This window comes from Eschrichtius robustus, chromosome 3, assembly GCF_028021215.1.
Source record: "Eschrichtius robustus isolate mEscRob2 chromosome 3, mEscRob2.pri, whole genome shotgun sequence".
In the NCBI taxonomy this organism is placed as follows: domain Eukaryota; kingdom Metazoa; phylum Chordata; class Mammalia; order Artiodactyla; family Eschrichtiidae; genus Eschrichtius; species Eschrichtius robustus.
Genome location: NC_090826.1, coordinates 15282750 through 15303046, shown reverse-complemented (window position 1 = coordinate 15303046; position 20297 = coordinate 15282750). Strand labels below are relative to the sequence as shown.

The following is a 20297-nucleotide window of genomic DNA, read 5'->3' as shown; positions in this document are numbered from 1 at the left end:
GTGAGTGGCAGAGCCAGATGAACTAGGGAACCTACCTCAGAGCCTGGGCTCTTAACCAGTGCATTCACACTGTCTGCATTCACGCATCTCTGTGGCTTCCAATCAGTGACCTCCAACTCTAGGCCAATAAGCCTGTGACGTGTATTATCTCGTTGAATCCTCACAACCAGCCCACATGGTGTATGGTGTACGTATCTTTATTAGCCCCATTTTACAGAGGAGGAAACTGAGGCCTAAGAGGTAAAGGAGCCCCAGGGGGCCTGATAGGCTTGGAAATTGTTGACCAGGCAGAGACAGGTGGCAGCAGCTTTGGTTTGGGCAAGTCAAGGTGTCTTGCAAGGCAGGAAACCAGAAGCGCTGAGGCCCATTCATCCTGTGTGGATCTGGTTACCCTGAGCACCCACAGTGTACAGGGCTGTATGTGGGGAGTAGAGGTGAGTTAGAAGTGGTCCCTGCACTTCCTCAGCTCACACGGTCCATCAGAACACAAACAGATGCAAGCAGATGAAGACGATGGTGTGTAGTGAGTGCTGTTGCAGGGGAGCCCCAGGAAGGGTCCCTAACCAGCGTGGGGAGGTCGGGGAGGCTTCTCAGCACCAGGGACATCCAGCATATCCGGACAGGTGGCAGATTTCAATCTAGACAGCCAGGGAGATGGTCTTGGGCTGAAATCTTTATCCAACGTCAGCCACGCCAGAATGTTCCACTGCTCAGAAGGGATTCTTTTCCCATCCACCTCACTCCTGCTCTCCCATCCCTCTGGCTACCTGTAAAATTGGAACTCTGCCAGCCAGTTCTGCCTCTGGGTCTTTGCAGAATGGCAGCTCAGGGACTAGGGTTGGCTGAGACCTGGACCAACTTGTAGCCAAGAAGGTCCAGAGCTGTGCATTCTAGGGCAGCTGCACAGTGGAATTTCCATCTGGAATCAGCTGTAGCCAGTAGCCATAAACACCTCCCTCCCTTCCTGTCCTGCCTGCCTCCACCCAGCCCTAGTACCAGCCCTTCACCAACATTAAACAGGTATAGGGAGGCCATCCTTGTTTGTCCCTGTGGGTCTAGGTTTCTGCTGGCCCGAATTCAGATGTGATGGCTAGAGCTTCAGCAGGCATTTTGGGTTCCCGAATGGATCTGCCTAGCTCACTCCCTACCTTCTATCCCTCCTTCCAAGAAAATTAAATTAAAAGGAACTCATATTTATGGAGCACCTACTGTGTACCAGGTGCTGTGCCTTGTGGTTTGTATTATATCTTCCCACCAACCCCGTGCGATGGGTATCACTAACCCTAATTGTGTAATGTCCCTATAAAAGTGTTTGGGGTCATATATGGAACAGAATAGTTCCCACAAAGTCCCAGGCCCTTGGAACTCTCATAGCAGACATTCAAGGTATGAGGTGTCATGATCCTCATTTTACAGATGGGGAAGCTGGGTTTCAGGACGTTGTACAGACTCACCCAGTTACTAGAAAGAGAGCCAAGTCTGGAACCCCCATGTCTCTGATTCCAAACTTAGGTTCCTTCTAGCGCCATGCAGCCACTAATGTCCACCCGCTATGGAAAGATGCTGCCCTACCTTGACCTCCACCCCGAACCCAGGGATCTGAAAAGCCTCTTCTGTGTGTATACATGTGTGTGTTTTCACTGAACACTCTTTAAAAGTGGTTGTAAAGAAAAGAACAAGAAGTAAGCAGGTTATGAGAAAATAACAAAACTGTACAGGGAATTGTCTTTTGTGTTCTTGCAAAGTCATTGGACTAACCCGGTGTGATTTGTGATTCAAATGGCAATGCAGGTGTTACCAGCCGAGCCTTTGTGTTGCTTCCTAAGCTCCCCAGCACGAGCCTCCCCAGTGCTTTCCTGTCTCCTTTTTAGACAAAAACCTTCCTCTTCAGCCTTGAAGGACTGTTCTGTCTTGTGCTTGCCTTTGGCACTGAAGCGGGCACCCTAGGCTGGCTGGGGAGAGCGCAAGTCTCCATCTCAGGGAGGAGATTTGAGCTAAGCACCCCCCGCTCTCAGCATCTCAAGCACAGCACACGGCTGTGCTTTTCACATGCTGTGTGTCCTTAAGCAAACCACCACCCTTCTCTGGGTTTCTCTTTTCTCATCTGTAAAATGAAAATGATTTTTAAAGTCTTCCCCACCACACACCTGCTTTTCTATGAAGAGAGCAGGCCTGGATTCAGACCCCAGCTCTGACACCTGGGTGACCTTGGGCAGGTCACTTTACCTCTCTACCTCAATTTCTTCATCTCCAATCAGCAGCCGGTACCTGTCAAAGGAGTATATTCAATAAACTCATTTCCTACAACGTATTAAGGACCTACTGTGTGTCGACCATTGTCCATTTTCACAGTTAAGCATCGGGCACTCCAGTCACACCCCTATTTTTCAGTCACTGATGTATGCCAACACAAAAATAGGGGAGTCTCTCTTCTCTCAAGAAGGGGGTGGGCACTTCTGGGTGCTTGACCCTTCTTGTCTTAGTGAAGATTCCATCCATAACAAAGGCCCAGATGAATTGGCTTAACCACACAAGAGGTGATGCTGTCCCATAAGCAAAGGCCAAAAGAGGCAGTTGAGGGCTGGTGGCTCCATTGCCTTCAGGGGCCAAAATTCCCTGTCTTGCTACTCTGCCATCCTTAGTGAGCCAATTCGTGGCTCATGGTGGCTGCCACAGCTCTGGCCATCCCGTCTGAATTCCAGCCAGCAAGAAAGAGGAAATAGGGGGAAAAGCGAAGCACTCCGAGCCCTTTTAAAGAGAATTCCAAGGAGCGCCGCATGACACTTGCTGCTTCATCTCATTGGCCAGAACTCATCACCGTAGTACACTTAGCAACAAGGGAGGCTGGAGAATGTACCCAGCTATAAATTGGAGTTCTTACGACTAAGGGAAAGGGGGAGAGTGGATTGCAGAAAGTACCTGGCAATCTTTCTAGCCATAGCTCTATTTTAGATTTGGGGGCTTTTTCCTGGAGGAGCCCTCACAGCAACCCTCTGATGTAACTACTCTTACTGTCCCCATTTTACAGCTGAGGCACATGGAGGAGGTCAGAGGCATACAGGGGCTTGTCCAAGGTCCCACAGCTGGTGAGCCACAGGGCCCTTCCACTGTAACCTAAAGCTGCAGGCAGAGAACGGGAACTTCCACTCCAACTCCATCAGGAGGATCTTTCCTGCCCCCAGAGGACCCAGATTATTATAGAGAAGCTTCCTTCGTCTTTATTTAATAAATTTTAGAGCAGCCTTGAACCCAGAGGCCTCCCACCCACTCTGGACTTGAGAATCGTTGAGGGTTGGAGGCATGGCATTGGTGATTGTTTGGTGACGATGCGGGGGGAGAGGCCCGGGAGGACTGGCCTCTGCCCACCACGCGTGGGCCTCACTCACTGTCCTCCTGCAGGTCAGCGGCCACTTGGACTACGCCAGGCAGATGGGCGTCATCCTGAAGGCCGTGGGCGTCCACACCAAGCCAAGCTGCGACGAGAAGGGGCTCTTGCTGGCCCCAGGCAGCCCGCCCCAAGAGGAGCCTCTTCAGGCAGCAGCCCCCTCCTCATCAGATAAGACCACCATCCAGGATGGGCAAAGCCAAGGTCCCACATCCCCTTTGGGAGATGCCCCCAAAGCAGCCACATCCCTTGACCCCGGCCAAGCCCAAGTGCCAGTGGGACTGGGCCAGTCTGAAGGGGCCTCCCTTCCTGCTGCTGCCAGCCCTGCTGAGAGCCCCCCCGTCTGCAGCCATGGCATGGGCCCCAACCCACTGGGCTGCCCCGACTGTGCCAGCGAGACACAGGGGTCCTGCCCAGGGCTGGACTGACACCCGGAAGAGTCACTCTCCCAGATTTCTATATGCAGCGCTCTCTTACCCCGCTCCACCGGGTCCCTCACACGAGCTCTGGAGATGCAGAATTTCTACCACTGCCTTTCCTAAATTGAAGACATTGGTACTGGCAGGAGGGGGATTGTGAGAAGACACCGTCCCCTCCCCAAGGAAGCAAGGCTAGAGCCCTGCAGAGTCAACCAAGCACGGTATAGAGCCCCAGGGCTAGACCAGCCGTGGGCCTCCTGGGCTTCGGGGCAGAGCTGCAGGGTCTGGTCGCCCATCGGGTGGCTCAGGAGCTCTGTGGAGCCTGAGGCTCCCACCCAGCCACACTCCCCAGCCTCAAAAGCCTGGGGTCTGCCGACCCATTCTCCAGGGCTGCCTGCCAGCCCACAGGCACCACTGCCACACCTACAGAGCAGGTACCAGTGGGGCAGGCAGCTTATTCTCTCTGCTCTTGGGAGATCCGATGAGATCTGCCACATGCAGCGGTACAGGCTGTGCACCGCACAACTACAGGGGCAGCGTCGGAAAGACGTGATGTGAAGGGCGCCCCCCAAGGTTATGCCACATAGTGGCCCTGGATATAATTGTTACAGAACGTGGTGAAAAAATGCTGGACCAGCAGGCAGTGTGGACGGAGACTGGGCCTGTGACGAGAATGAATTAGGTGGGAAAGCACGTCCTATAGCAGGAACAGAGGCGTGGTGATTCTAATAATAAATAATAATAACAGCTACCGTGTGTTAGGTATTTACTGTGTACAGGGTGCTTACATAGATTGTCTCAGTTGACCCTCACAACAACCCTATGAGGTAGGTACTATTATTATCTTCATTTTCACTTGCAGACCCAGAGAGGTTAGGTAAGCTGCCCAAGATCACACAGATGGTCAGTCTCAAACTCCATTCAGTCGGCCTCTAGAGCCCAAGCTCTTAGCCACTGTATCTGCATCCCTGGAACCATCCCCTTTGGTCCTCCCACTGTCTCTGAATGAGCGGGCCAGAGATAATCCCCACCCCCCCCCGCATCGTGCAGATGGGGAAACCAAGGCCCAGGCAGAGAAAATATTGACAAGCTCAGGGGAGGCAGCGAGGAGTTGGGGGAGGCAGCGAGGAGTTGGGAGAGGCAGGGGAATTAGAGTGTTGGAGCCAAACTGGTCCTCAGGGGTACATGTATTTGTTTGTTCTTTCAAAAAATATTTACAGAACTCCTACTGCTGTTAATCCAAACAGCTCATGTCACCCATGGAAAACTGAGCCCCGAGAGAGGAAATGACGTTGCTGAGGTCCCAAAGCAAATTCAGGGCAGAGTCTGGACCAGAACCCAGGACACCTGCACCCAGAGTCTCTTCCCACCTCACCAGCTGCTTCTCCAGCCCGAGTGGCCCCTCAAGCGAATTCAGTTCACACCACGGTCACCGCCTCAGCTAGTGTTTATTGAGAGTCCACTGGGGCAGGCCTGGGGGTAGAGGGGGAGCCCCAATAAGCACCATGGCCCCTCTACAGCCAGCGGCATGGCCAGAATTGAGTCTACTCAGCACCAAGGAGAGCTCCAGGCCGCCAGTGGAGGCCCCTGGGAGTTTGGGTTGATGGAACTTGGAGGTGGGAAGCAGGGTAAGAAAAACCTCAGACTAAAAAGAAACCTAGGGCTTCCCTGGTGGCAAAGCGGTTAAGAATCCGCCTGCCACTGCAGGGGACACGGGTTTGATCCCTGGTCCGGGAAGATCCCACATGCCGCGGACCAACTAAGCCTGTGAGCCACAACTACTGAGCCTGCGCTGTGTAGCCCGCGAGCCACAACTACTGAAGCCCGCACGCCTAGAGCTCGTGCTCCGCAACAAGAGAAGCCATTGTAATGAGAAGCCTGCACACCGCAACGAAGAGTAGCTCCCGCTCGCCGCAACTAGAGAAAGCCCGCACCCAGCAATAAAGACCCAACTCAGCCATAAATAAATAAATTTAATTTAATTTAATTTAAATTTTCAAAAAAAAGAAACCTAAAGCAGGTAAACTTTGGGAACCAAGAGTTCCCCCCTCAGAAAAAACCAGGCCCCTGTGCCAGGGTCCACCTGCCTGCCCGAGGGCACCAGCCCGCACCAGGGACGGCTCTACAACTCTGCTGACACAATGGCCACCACTCCCACGTCCCTCACTGACCCCAGGGAAAGCCAGAAGGAGGTGGACAAGGGCTGGTTCTGCCCCCATCAGCTGGTTCCCTTCTAGGCCCAAGGAAGTCCAGGTAGAGGAACACCATTCCTGGCGCTGAGCAGAAGCCGCCAGCTATCCCTTTGGCTCCAGGAGATGCAATGCAGCTGCCTGGGAGCTGGGGTGGGGGCCCTACCCAGCATCCAGAGCCAGGAGTTGGGGAACCAGAGTCAGGCTGTGGGATCTGGGCCGGGGCTGAAGAGGAGGAGGAAGGTGGAAGAACAGTGGGAACAAATAGCCCTTCCTGGGCCTCAGCCAGAGGCCAGGGGGCTGAACGGCCAGGAGCTATAACAGCAGGGACCACCAACCGACCACCTGCCGAGCGCTGGGCATTCTGTGTGCGTTATCCTAACGCTCAAGACACCCTATGAAGCAGGCATCATTACTCCCATTTTGCATGTGGAATAATAGGCTCAGAGAGGTTAATTAACTTGTACAAGGACTGGTAAGTGGTGAAGCAGAGGTTCAAATTTATGCCTGCCTGACTCCCAGGCTCGGATGTTTATGTGCAGGCAGCTGTATCCTGAGAAACTGACTGGTCCGAAAACTGTCTAGCAAACCATTCTCAGGGTTAACGATCACCTGAACCAGCACATCTCAAACCGTAATGTGCGCAGGAGCCACCTGGTGATCAGCAGGTCGGGGTGGGGCAGAGGCGTGCATTTTTAACAGACTCCCGGGAGCTGATGCGGTGGCCCATGGACGAGACTTTGAGGAGCAAGGAATTTGGCCCAGCGCCAAGCCACCTCTGCAGACAGAGGTGTCCCTCCCACGCAGTCTGATAGAACGTGCAAAGGAGATGGTTTTCTTCAGCCTAATCTGGACCAAGAGGTCCTTACCCCACTCCCTGGAGTCCCCCAGCCTTGCTCTACACACATCCACAAGTTACACTCAATAGTGGGGCATCCTGGAGAATGCCACTATATGGAGAATGCCATCCCCCACTATGCTGTACTGAGCCAGCAACTAGCCCTGGACTGGGCAGGGGGAGCTGGCCCATTGCAGCCCCCTGGAGCTCAGCGGGCTCCCGGGAGACCTGGAGTCTTCTGGTTTTAGCCAAGAGCTGGTCCAAGGCCTCAGGGACTTGGTCCCATCCAGTCCAGCTCTCCAAGCCTGCATCAGTTCGTGGGGGTACCAAGCGGATGCAGCTGCAGCTCCGGCTCCGCGGGATCAATGTTGAAGAAGTTGACTGCGGCAGTGGTCCTGGCAGGCGGCGGGGGGTCCCGGGTGGCCTCTCCAGGCAGCAGCAGCTGGGCCGTGAGTTGCAGGCCTGAGGAGCCCCCCGAGCCCGGGTCCGAGTCCGAGTCCAAGTTCGGCAGCAGGGGCAGTGGCAGCACGTGCTGCAGGCTCAGGCCCGGCCGTGGGCCGCTGTGAGAGGTACGCATGGAGGGCGAGGCAAGACTGGGCTGGTGCTTCCGGGGGCAGTGGGGACACGGCAGGAACCTGCCCAGGGCCCGCTTGAAGTCCCGCATGAAGAGTGGGTAGATGATGGGGTTCATGGTGCTGTTGCAGTAACCCAGCCATGTAAGGACATCAAAGAGCCCCGGGGAGATGCAGTCGCACACGGCCTGGAGGGATGGGGCACGTCATGCCTGGTCCTGGAGGAGGGACGCAGGCCACCCCACCCAGCATGGATGGGACAGACACATAAACACGTGGAGAGGCGGCCCGCCCTCCTCCCTCCCCGGGTCTGGGCAGGGGTGGGGCTCAGGGCCTCCCCAACAAGGCGTGGACTCACCTGCCCCTTGTGGTAGCATTACCTGGGCTATGTTGACCACAAAGAAGGGCAGCCAGGTCACAAAGAACATGCCCAGCAGGATGCCCAGTGTCAGGCTGGCCTTCAAGGCCTTCCTGCTGTGCTTGGTGGCTAGACGCCTGCTGTCAGCTGACTCCACCTCGGGGCATGGGGTCCTGGGCACCTGCGGAAAGGAAAGCCACGTGATTTAGTGAAGAATGAACCCCGGTCTGACCCTATTCCCAGCCACAGACTGAGCCTTACTCCTAATTCTAGACTGAGCCCTAGTTCCAGTATTAAACTGAGCCCTGACCCTTGAATGAGCTCCAATTGTAGTCCTAGACTGAGGCCTGACCCTGACTCCCGACTGAACCTTGACCTTGGCTTCAGACTGAGCCCTGACATCAGCAATAAGCTAAGCCCTACTCATGGCCCAGAACCCCTGATGCCTACCATAGATTGAGCCCTACATAAACAAGATCTCAAACTGAGCCTCAACCCTGGACCAGACTGAGCCCAATTTTAGCACCAGACTGAGCCCTGATTCCAGAAATAGACGGAGCCTTGGTCCTGGTCCTGCACCGAGCTATGACCCTGACCCAACGCTTCACAAGGAGCTCTAGGAAGTACAGTGAGATTTCCGAGGTGCTGGGGCTCATGGTCATGTGTGTTGGCCAGTGTCAAATGTTGTCCTTTGCAAGGAGTGTGGGTCTTCTGAACTGTTGCATTTGTGTTTGGGGCAGTGTTGTCCTGCGCTGCACTTTGGCACTACAAGAATTAGCTGCAATTGAACAGCACTTGACAAAAGAGGGCAGTTGCTGTCCAGGGCTTGGCAATCTCTTTGCCTATGGATTCTCTTCATATTTTGGAGTGATGGTTTTGTCTGCACCACTACTCTCATACTCCACAAAATAAAGTGCATTTTTGAAAATATGTACCCAAAACAAATGTGTACAATTAAATCTGTATAATTTACTAGGGATGCGAGCAACCTTGGCATTTTACACACAGATTTCACTGTGGACTGACAGACATCTCCATTCCCACACGTGGACTCCGTGAGCGGGAACTAGGGGAGAGGAGGAGGGAAAAACTAGGAGCTGCTCCATGGGGAACACGGCATGAGGGGTTAGAATGTGACTTTACAAATGGGAGTGCAGGCGTCCCAAAACATTAAAAAGGCTCTATGATCCCAGATGACCCATTAGCCCAGAGGTTCTCTTAATTTTTTCAACTTTGTGAGTCCATTGAGACTCTAATGAAATCTACAAAACCACTCCTCAGAAAACAAAAAGCTTATAAAATTTTATAAATACACACACACAGAGAAAAAAGTTCCCTCATGTCCAGAGGGTTCAGAGACCACTGTGAAGTCCATCCATGAAACCCCTAGGGGTCCATGAAAGCTGGAATGTGAAGCCCTCCTCTGAACCATGTATTGTAATCAATTTGGATTTTCATATATCAGCTTTCCACAAGGCAAGATTCACCTATATTGACAATTTTTAAGTAAATGCTGGTATGCAGAGGTGCGCACAATTTATTGAATTATGAGGGGGTACGTGGGCTGCCTGGGAATATACCTGGGCTTTGAAAGCCAGGGATTTCCCCCCAACATTTCCTAAACTGCATGAGAGCCCAGCTTAGCTCTTGAGGCAAACAAAGATCGCTTGAGTATGGGAAGATGAGAGAGAAGGAGGCAGGAAGGGAACCAGATTCCCAGGCAACCTTCACAGATGGGTGAAGGAGGCAAAGCCAAGTTGTGTCAGCCCTGCGAGCACCAAAGCCACACCCCCTACCCCATTCCCCTCCCAGCCCTTTTGCTCTCCCCGCCTCCTCAGGGTAGCCAGGCTTGGTTGCTGTCCGTGGTGCTGAAAACCCAGCTGCATACCTACAATATCTTTCTATAGGATCTGGAATGGCAGTGGGCCGGAGAGGGGAGACAGGCACACTGCAACTCCCACCCTTCGATGTGTTTCTCCAAGTGAAATCTGGTTAGACAAATGTCAAAGACACCCAGAGCAGCCTAAAAGAGGCCTTTGATTTCTCCCCTCTGTCTTGGTGGGGCAGCATTGTGCAGAGGCAAGAGCTTGTTTTAAGTCAAGTGATCTGGCTTCAAATCATGCCTCTACCACTTACTCGCCCTGTGATCTTGAGAGTCTCTGTTTCCACATCTGTAAAATGGGAGAAAGTACTCACCTTACGGAGTTGCTGTGAACCTGTGGATATACATGCATGCACAGTGCCCGACATAGAGTAAGTGTAAATACATAGCAGCCCTGATGTCGATTCAGCGGTATGAGTATGAGGCTGGGGGAGTTTTTAGCACCCTCAGGAGCCCTGTTTTTCTGCCAGCAGCTTGAGCTTTCCAAAGCAGCACAGATGTCAGGACAAATGCTCTGACCCACTATGCTATAGCAAGGAAGAAAAAGAGGATCTGCTTTTCTCTCTCCTCATTTTCTCTTCTCCAGAGTGAACTCTATATGGCTCCCGTGGCCCCACCTGTTCAACCTGGAGGGAGAGGCTCCTGCTTCCCCAAAAGAATCTCCTAGGATCTGCCGTGACTTTGAATTGCTGCCACCAGTGGGGACAGACATATGGGGTAGAGGGAGACACCGTCTCCAGAAAGCCCTAGCCACACAGGTACCCCCTGGCCCCTGAAGACCTGGGGAGGGGGCAAAAGACAGCTGTGATCTTGCTAGAGCTCTAGGGCACTAGGGTACCAAGGCATTCAGGGAGACATTTGGGGGCAGTCATCAGGGGAGGGTGATCCAGAGGAGACAACCATGATCTGAGAGTCCCCCTCTAGTCTTCCTAGGAGCAAACCTGTATTTCTCTTTCTCCTCTTCTCCCCAAAGAGTTGACCCAAGAACACAAGCAAGAGGGAAAAGAGAAGGAATTGAGGCTCAGAGATGGTGGGGGATCCTTCCCAAGGTCACATTGTGCCAGTACAAAGCCTCAAACAAAAGCACCAGTGACCCCAAATGATCATCTCCACTTATTGAGCACTTACTATGCATCAGCAGTTGATGTTCATTCTGCCACCGAGTCTTTACGGGAGGAAGGTATTATAATCTCCATCTTGCAGATGAGGTCCAGAGAGGCAAAATAACTTTCCAGGAGTCACCCAGCAGACAAGTGCTGAGTTAGGGAATCAAAGTCATCTCTGGCTCCAGAAACTGCACTTCACCAGGCTGCTTCCATTTTGGAGGAATGGCACCCCCAAGTAAAACCCCACCACTGTCACTGAGAGGCCCTCATCAAGCGGAAGCCAATGGCAACCGCCAGGCCACACTCTGGGTTCTGGCTGATGCCAGCCTCACCCTTCCCACTTCTCTCTGCCCTGTAGCCACCTCATGGCCCCATGGCACGTTCTGTTGTTTGCATGTCCCTTATACATGTCTGTGGCATTTGTCACTGTCAGAGGGCAGCTACTGGAGGACAATTGGGCAGTGCCCTTCCAGGAGGCAAGTCCGCTTACAGGTCCTTATGTCCATAAAAACCAGTACCTATGTCTCTACACTTGGCTTGGGCAAGAATGTGTACCACAGCACCATTCGTGATAGGAAAAAAATTGGAAACAGCCCAAAAGTCCATCAAAAGGAGAGTGGTTAAATAAACCCCGGTACATTACCACTATAGAATACAACACAGATGTTTAAAAGAATGAATTGATCAAATGGAAGGATCTCCATGACACATTATCAAATGATAACGGCAAGTTGTACAAACAAGAGATACAGCATGATTCCCTTTGTTTAAAAAAATACAAAAAGCAAAGCACTAAGTTTCTTTAGGTACATAAACAAATATGGAAACACACAGAAAAAGAACCGGAAAGACACTGAGAGACCTAGGAGTGGGAGGTGATTGGATGGGGTCAGAGAGGTCTTTCATTTTATTGTTATTGATGAATTTTCATTTTAAAGTGTACTTACGTATTCCCTCGTGTAAATTCAAATTTGTACGATCATCTAATCATAGTGTGAGTGTAATAGGATAGACCCTGGAGCCAGACTGCCGGGTTTAAATCATGGCTCTGTTACTAACTAGCTGAGTGACCTTAAGCAAGGTACTTTACCTCTCTATGCCTCAGCTTTCTCATCTGTAAAATGGCAATTACAATGGCATCTACCTCGTAGGATTGTAGTAAGGATTAAATAAGATAATAGAAAGTTACTTGAACAGTGCCTGGCACATAGGAAGTACCGTGTGGTTGTTAGTGATCCTTGTTGTTGTTTATTGTTATTTGTGTTCACCTCAGCTCCTTCATAATGGTGATGAGGCTGCTGATGGCAGCGAGGGTGATTTTCCCCCTAGAAAGTCTCAAAGGGGTGAGCTCCCCAGAACCGTGCATTTTTACCATCAAGAGGAAAGGATAGGAATTAACATTTGTCAAGCACCTACTATGCACCAGGTTTATATATATCATCTCATTGATTCTTCAAACAGCCCCAAATGACAAATAGCATTACCCCTGAGATAGAGGGAGGTGAGTGACTCATCCACAGTCATCCAGCTGCGATGGGAGAGAGGCAGGATTTGAACCCGTGCTCAGCCAGACGCACAAGCTCCTGTGCCCTGCCCCAGCTGCACCAGGCAACCTCGTTCTGAGCAGCAGCCAAGGCTGTCATGCTCGGCTCTGCTCCTCTGCCAGCCTCTCCCACTCAGCCCCCTCCTCCCCCTCCAAGATATTTCTGTGATCACAGCCTCCTCTGAGGAGGAGGAAGCAGAGGTGGAAGGGAAGATGGATCACTAGGACAGAATGATGCATAGCTGGGTGATGGAGGGTGAAAAAGCTGGGGGAGGAGGACAAGGAGGAGAAATTGAGGGAGAGAAGGAAGATATGAAGAGAGGGGTGAGCTAGAACGGAGGGAGGGGGGATAGAGAAGGGAAAAAGACGAGGTGGAGAGGAAGACGATAGGGAAAGGGTTTTGACCACAGAGACACCGGAATCCTGGCAGAGAGAGAAAGAGACTAAGAACGCAGGAACGCCCAGCTGAGCCTCCTGCTGCTGGCCCCCATCAGGCTGAGCACCCACACTGGCCCCTCTGGAATCCCCCAAGGATGCATACCATCCCCACATGGGCACCCACCTTTCACATACACACACACACACACACACACACACACACACACACACACTCCTGCCCTGGCAGCATCTCACTCTGGCACCACCACCACCTCTCACACCCCTCTCTCCAACCCCAGCCCATATGCCCTGCCTGACCTCTAAGCAGAACTCTTTCTCACAGCCCCTGGGGCTGGGAAGACCTGCCTGAAACCCCTGAGCCAACCAGTGGCTTTTTAAAAGGCCATTCACATCAATAGGCAGATGTGGTGGATAGAGGCATAGAAAGATGCTCCAGCCAGCTCAGCTCCCATGTCCGAAACCCCAGAAGAGCCAGGACTTCAGGGACTGGTGCCCAGCCCCCTTCCCTCTGTGGGGAAGCTAGAGGCTGGATCGGAGAAGGAGCTAAGGGTTCAGTGGGGCTGGGAAGAGGAGGAAAGGGGCCTAACACACCCCCAAGTTCTGTTCATTCTCATCAGTTCCTTTAGGTCCAGGCACTGAGAACGCCTCCATCCCCAGGCTGGATGCTGTTGGACTCTGGGGCAGGCCAGCTTGGGTGGGGGAAGTGGGTCACAATCCAGGAGGCCAGAGTAGAGGCGGCATCCCAGAAGCAAATTCCCCAAATGCAGGCAATTCTCCAGGCAATAAGGAAAATTGCCCTGCAGAAGGCTTGCTTAGGATCTGAGTGGGTTTAGAAGCAAGGGCAATGGTAGAGTCTGACACTGTCTCATTCAAATAAAGAGAAAAGGCTTTCCAGAAAGTAGGAAGTATTTGCACAAACACATTTCTGGCTTGAGAGGCTGCGGGTCATTCTGCCAGCTAAATGACCCATGAAGACTCCTCCAGCCTTTGGATTCGTGACTTCCTGGCTTCAGTTTGCAAATGTATGCACAGGGAATAATAGATCCTGAATGTTTACTGGCAGAGGCACCCTTCTTATAAGCTCCAGAACCCTCATCATGATAGGGTTTCATGATCAGTGTCTCTCTCTCCAGCTAGAAAGTAGATTCCAAGAGGGCAGGATCTTCTCAGACCCACTCATCCCTGCAACCACAGCACAAGGGAGGTACTCAACACAGTACCAAGGAAGTGAATCAATGTACTAAAAAGTGCAGGATTCATCAGCTACAAGAACTGCTTCTAAAAGTGGGAGAAAAGGGAGAAATGTGAGTTGGGATTGAATCCCTGGCTCTGTGAAGCACTGTTGTTCATTTCATTTCTCTCATCACTGTGCACTGACCACTCATGACACGCCAGGCACTGTTTTAGGTGCTGGGAATATAGCAATCGAGACAAGTCCTCACCCTCATAGAACTTACATTCTAGTAGGAGGAAATAAACAGTCAAACAGTAAATGGGAAAGTATATAGTATGTCAGGCGATGGTATTTGTTGCTGAGAATAACTTAGGAAATTAGGACTGGACGGGGTCTGGACAAGTGTGGCCGTTACTACTCTTGACGAAGTGATTAGGGAAGACAGCCAAGCAGAGGCCAGAAGAAAGTGATGGAAGTTAGGGGGAGAACCATGCGGAGATGTGAGGAAACGGCACTTCAGGCAGAGGGAGCGGCAAGTGCAAAGGTCCTGAGGCAGAAGTGTGCTTGGTATGCTCAAGGAATAACAAGGGGGCCAGGGGAGCTGAAATAGAAGGAGTGTGGAGGATGGTGGAAGGAAAGGAGGCCAGATAAGGAGCAGAGGAATGACATAACAGGACCAGCTTTTTTTTTTTTTTTTTTTTTTTTGCCCATGCCTCACAGCTTGCGGTGAAAGTGCCAAGTCCTAACCACTGAACCACCAGGGAATTCCCAGGACCTGCATTTTAAAGGGATCACTGTGGCTGCTGTGTAAGATCAAAAGGGAGCAAGGATGGGCTCAGGAAGCCAGTGGGTGATCACTGTAATAACCCCAGCATCAGAAGCCCAGGGGGCCGAGGGAGGCAACCGAGACATGAGAAGTGTTTTGAAAGCAGAAAGCACACTGGGTGTGCAGTGTGAGAAAAAGAGAGGCATCCAGGTTGCCTCCAAGGTTCCTGGCCTGAGCAACTGATATCAGTTAGTCGATATGAGGAAGACAAGGGAGGGACTATGTCTGGAGCCTGGAAAATCCGGAGTTCTGTTGCGGGCAGCGGTAAGTAAGTGGCCCAGGCTGGAAGTCATCAGTGTGTAGGTGTTACTTCTGGTCATGGCACAAGACCAGCTCACTGAGTGAATGTGGGAAAAGAGCAAGGAGGTCAGAGGACTGAGGCCGGGGGATGCCTCGGATGGTGGCGGAGCAAGAGGACCCAGTAGAGGAGACTGAGAAGGCACAGCCGGTGGCGTGGAGGGCCTCACACCGGGTGGCGTCCCTGAGGTCAATGTTTTAAGAGCGTGTCACCGCCCACAGGCAGCACAACGCTCAGATCCAGGCGTTGGCATCAGCCAGACCTGAGCTTGAACCTCACTAACCAGCTGTGCAACGCTGGGCAAGTCACCTCCCCTCGGTTTCCCCAGATGTCAAACAGGGATGACGATTACTTGCCCCGTTGGGTGTCTGGGGGATTCGCTTAGCTCAGTGCCGGGCAGGTAGAGAGCGCTCAAAGGCTGTGGGGCTGCAGCTGTTAGCACTTGGGGGACACCTGCCCGGGTGCTGAGGCCACAGTCTCAGGTACAATCCTGGCCAGTTAGCTTCATGGAAAGAAAATCTATGCATCACAGACACTGCTGGAACCGAGAATCCAGACCAAGGCCGGCCAACTTCTCACCTCCTTAGTCACTGGGGCAGAGCTCCCCAGAGTGTGAGAACTGGAGATACCCTTGGGTGGTAAATGGACACCCCATAAAATAACTGAGTCACAGAGTGGGAACATAGGCCTTTACAGTTCCCTCCCAGCTCTTCTGGTTACACAAAGGGAAAGTCTCGTGTCAGTGGTACTGTGTCTTTAACGTCCCTCCAACGTCTAACAAAGAGAAAGCGGGCCTCAGGCTCAGCATCTCCAGCCATCCAAGCTGGACTTCAGTCACACTGCCGGTGCTTCTGCAGCCTCACTGAGGCTGTGTTTGTGATCACCTTCTATTTATGGCAAGGATACTGACTGTCCATTTCCAGAAGAGAAAAGAAGTTTTCTTTCTAAATAAATTCATGGAAGTAAAAAGATAAATGAGATGACTCCAAGGCAATGCTAAGTACATACGGATGCAGAGGCTTGAGGAGTGTGTGAGGGTGGGTGGAGGGGTAGCAAGGCAGACACCACAAGGCAGTTCTCAAACGCCTGAAGTCTGGGAAACGCTCCTTTACAAGAACCCAGGGAGAGAGGATGGATGGCCCAGGGCAGCTGCCCCACAGCTGCAGAACCAAGTCAGGGTCGCAGCCACCTGCTGAGACTCAAGAACGTTCTCCAGTGAGTACAGATCGGGGAGAGAGCAGGGCCGCAGCCAGGACCTCCTGTGCACCCAAGACCCTGTCCTCCTACTTGATGGGCCTCACTGCTGGGATGACACGGGTAAGCCGCTCTGGGGGGGCTGCCGACCAGGGTGTTAGCCTCTCAGCCCCCATCTATCCAGTGACCCCCCCCAAGGTACCTCCCATCCTGCAGGCACCTCCTCCACCTGAGGCTACACCAAGATGACACTGGAGAGCCCATCTGGGATCTTCTTGGGGGCCTGTGACCTAATTCTCTAGGGCTCAGGCCTGGTCAGTCTAAAGTCCCGTCCCTTGGCATGAACAATAGGACTCGGGCACCGTGTGACCCACTCCACTCTAGGCACTGCAGACCTTGAGCAAAGAGCACCTACCCCATTCACAAGTAATCAGTGAGCACCTACTATGTACAGTGGAGATCAAAACCCACTCAGATACACCCAGCCCTCGTGGGAGCTTACACTCCAGTGGGGGAGACAGACAATGAACAAATCAACAAATAAACTGGGGATCGGGATCAAGAATAAAAGGGTGGGGGAGGGCGGGGAGGTCTGCAGACAGTGTGGTCAGGGAGGGCCTCTGGGAAGGGGTGACCTGTTAGCTGAAGAAGAGTCTCAGTCAGGCAAGGGCGGCCCCAGGGGAAGAACTTTCCAGGCAGAGGGCACAGCCAGTGCAAAGACCTGGGCACAGAATCAGTCTGGTGCCTACTAGGAGTGTCAGAAGGGCCACAAGACTGCTGCAGAGAAAGGGGTGGGGAGGGGAAGAGGTGCAGCTGGAGAGGTTGTCACGACCAGATCCCGAGGCCAGATCCGGACACAGGTCTCCCCTTTATCTTGAGAGCAATGGGGAGCCACTGAAGGGTTTGCAGCAAGGGAGTGAGGTGATCACGCTTCTGTTTTTGTTTGTGCAGCAAATGGATAGGAGTGGGTCTGGCGTGGAGGCAGGGGGAGCCAGCAGGAGACTATCAAAGGCTCCCAGGTAAGAAGCAATGGTGGCTTGGATCAGGAAGCTGGCATTGGAGATGACACGTTTAGAGGCAGCACCAACAGGCCTTGCAAATGAATCCCATGAGCATGAGGGAGAGAAATTATTCCTAAGTTTCTGGCGTGCGATGCCATGATGGTGCCACGTGCCACGATGGGGACGATGGGGGGACGAGCCGGTGGGGAGAGTTGGGACCCCCTGAATCCCCTGTTGCACATGTTACCTTCGAGAAGACTGCCCCACATCCTGGAGCGTCCTGTGGACAGTTGGACATTGAGTCTGGAGTTCAGAAGAAAGGTGGGAACTGGGAATGACCAATTGGAGGTCGTCAGCAATTGTATATTACGTGGCGGATGCCTAGTGGGCACCCAGTGGCTGCTCATTCTTCTCCATCCCACAAGCCCGGGTCTCCCTGCGCACCCCGGGTACCTGCAGCGTCTCCAAGGCCTGGACGGCCATGCCGGTGGTGAGGGAGGCCACCTGCACGGCCTGCTTGCGGGCGGCCAGCAGGATCCTGCAGTAGGTGAAGCAGATGGCGCCCGAGGGCAGGAAGAAGGTGAGGCCCGACGCCACCAGGACGAAGGGCAGGCTGGCCAGCAGGCGGCACTGGCCCGGGGCGGGCGCCCGCGCGCGGCCCAACTCGTGCCAGCCCAGCAGCAGGGGCAGGAAGGAGGCGAGCGCGGCCAGGCTCCAGGCGCTCAGGACCAGCGCCAGAGCGCGCGGGGGCGTCATGCGCAGCTTGTAGCGCAGCGGCGAGAGGATGAGCAGGTAGCGGTCCAGGCTGATGAGGCAGAGGTTGAGGATGGAGGCGCTGCAGCACATCACGTCGAAGGCGGCCCAGAGCAGGCAGAGGCCCCGCGCCAGCACCCAGCGCCCGTACAACGCGTTCAGCATGGCCGGCGGCATCACCACCAGCCCCACCATCAGGTCCGACGTGAAGAGCGACACCAGGAAGAAGTTGGACGTGTTGCGCAGCGTGGGCTGCGTGCAGATAAGCGCGATGAGCAGCGAGTTGGCCGCCGCCGTCAGCGTGATGACCACACACAGCGCGGCCGCCACCCAGCCGCTGCCCCCCGGCTCCGATGGCGGCCCCGACTCCCAGTCCGGGGTGCTGTTGGTGGTGGGGCCCTGCTCTGGGACCATGAGGGCGGAGCGCGAGGACGTGAGGCCCGAAAGGGGTCCGGAGGACGAGGTAGGGTGGGCGGGGAGACGGGGAGAGGGACCTGCAGGAGCAGAGGCTGGATGGGCGTAGTCGGTGAGAACAGACCACCGCCCCCCACCCCGGGGGCCGCAGGTGGGAAGATATGAATGGAGTTCTGGGTCAAGGGGCAGCAACCCGAGGAGGATGGAGAGGGGGTCTTTGGGCGCCCTCGGGTGTGACGTAGGGACACCTGGAGCAAACCGGTGAGAAGTCTGGGAGGGGGCACCTGACGGGCAGTCCTCCAGAAGGAGCGGCCGAAAGTCAGGAGGACCGGGACGCTGACTCTGGGCGTTTGGCCGGGTGGGAGCAGAGCGCCTAGAGGGGGCGGGCGGTAAGATGGGTCGAGGGCAGGGACGCGGGGAGGTGGGAGCCCAGGGCGAATGGGCGCTATCCAGGCCGCCCCGCGGCAGGTGGGCGTGGGGGGGGGGGTGCGCCAGGTGGGGAGCCGTGGTGCTGGGGGTCGCAGGGTGGGGGGACCACGGGCCAGAGCAAAGCCCCCGGCGGGGAAGGCAGGTCTCAGAGCCAGCGCAGAGGCACCCCGGGCTCGGGCGGACACGGTCCCCGCGGCGAGAGGGAGGATGCCGGGCCGGCCCGCAGGGAGAAAAGGAGCAGCGGCCGCGCCTCCGCCCCTTCCCCACCCGGCCGCGGGTCGCCGACCCCGCTCCCTCCCGCGCTCGGTACCTGGGACGCTGAGCGCTGCTCCGCCGCCGGCGACTGCGGCAGGAGCCGCGGGGCCAGGAGAGGAAGAAGCGGCCGCGGGCCGGGCAGGCGCCCAGGGACCGGGAGACTCCGCGAGGGGCCGGCGCGCACGGAAGAGCGGTGGCTGCTTCCAGGAGCGCGCGGACCCCGAGCCGCGGAGCCTGCGCCCAGCCCCGCGGTGGGCGGCGAGAGCCGAGCCCGGGACTCGCAGGAGGGCGGGGTGCCTGGTACCCCCAGGCCTGCGGAGGGGTGATCCGAGCGCTCCGGCTGCGCCAGGTGGCCTCCCAGCTCTAGCAGACTCCACCCCACGCGTGCCCCTCCCCACCCACACGGGGCGCAGGAGGAACTCAGAAGAGGGGGCTGTGGCCCGCCTTCACCCAGGACTGCTCCCCATTGCGGGGCTGCCTGCCCGCTACCAGGGGGAGCCCGTTGGGAGGTACTGGGCAGATCGCTTGACATATATGTACACATATATAATACTACACATACGTACATATATATTGTATATAATACACGATAGCCTATATAATACTTCCTTCAAACCTTTAAACAGATGGCTACCTCCTCACAGTCCTTCCGAGCAGAAACCATCCTGCCCCCCGACAGCTCCAGGTACTAAGGATGAAGACCCCAAGGTGTTGGCACTCGCAGTCTACCCAAGAGTGGGAACAGATTGGGGAATCCCCTGGCCAGGTGGGGTGGAGTCACTGCAGGTAGAGGGGTGGGGCGGGGCACACCCTGTGCAACGCTGCTGTGTATTCCACCCACCCCCAACCAGAACTAAGAAGGGTCTCTACCTGACATGTCACAGATTGATATTGTGGATTCAACAAACATTTATACTGAGCACCTACGGGGTGTCAGGCACTGTTTTGCCCAATCTGGACACTACAGTAACCAAAACAAAGATCCAACTTCATTGATTTTACAGTCTATTGGAAGGAGACATACAATAATAAGCATAATAAACGTTTAAAGTAGTCATAGAGTGATAATTGCTATAGAAAAAAAGGAAATGGAAAGGAATGTAAAGAGAATCTAGGGTAGAAGGGGGTCTTTTCCCCTCCACAGAAGCAGGAAAATAATACCTCCCATGTTTAAGGTTCCTGCTGTGTTCCAGGAACTTTATTATACTATTCCTACCAATACAATAATGCTAAGAGGTAGGTGTTAAACTGGGGCTCAGAGA

At 54.2% G+C, this 20297-nt stretch overlaps 2 protein-coding genes across 4 annotated transcripts in view; one reads left to right on the top strand and one right to left on the bottom strand.

The window, feature by feature from the left end:
- TMCO4 (transmembrane and coiled-coil domains 4) overlaps positions 1-4547 on the top strand; it is a 92690-nt gene extending 88143 nt beyond the window's left edge. For all 3 annotated transcript variants that reach the window (XM_068539054.1, XM_068539053.1, XM_068539055.1), the window contains one exon: positions 3400-4547. In XM_068539054.1, coding sequence (XP_068395155.1) covers positions 3400-3813 — 414 coding nt within the window. In that variant the 3' untranslated portion in view covers positions 3814-4547. The remainder of the gene's footprint in view (positions 1-3399) is intronic.
- A 2594-nt stretch (positions 4548-7141) lies between these two features.
- Positions 7142-18351, bottom strand: HTR6 (5-hydroxytryptamine receptor 6). The gene is made up of 3 exons (XM_068537748.1): positions 17638-18351; positions 7784-7942; positions 7142-7591 (listed from the first exon to the last, which is right to left on the bottom strand). The coding sequence occupies exons 1-3, from the start codon at positions 18349-18351 to the stop codon at positions 7142-7144; spliced, it is 1323 nt and encodes a 440-aa protein (XP_068393849.1).
- Between the last annotated feature and the right edge of the window lie 1946 nt (positions 18352-20297).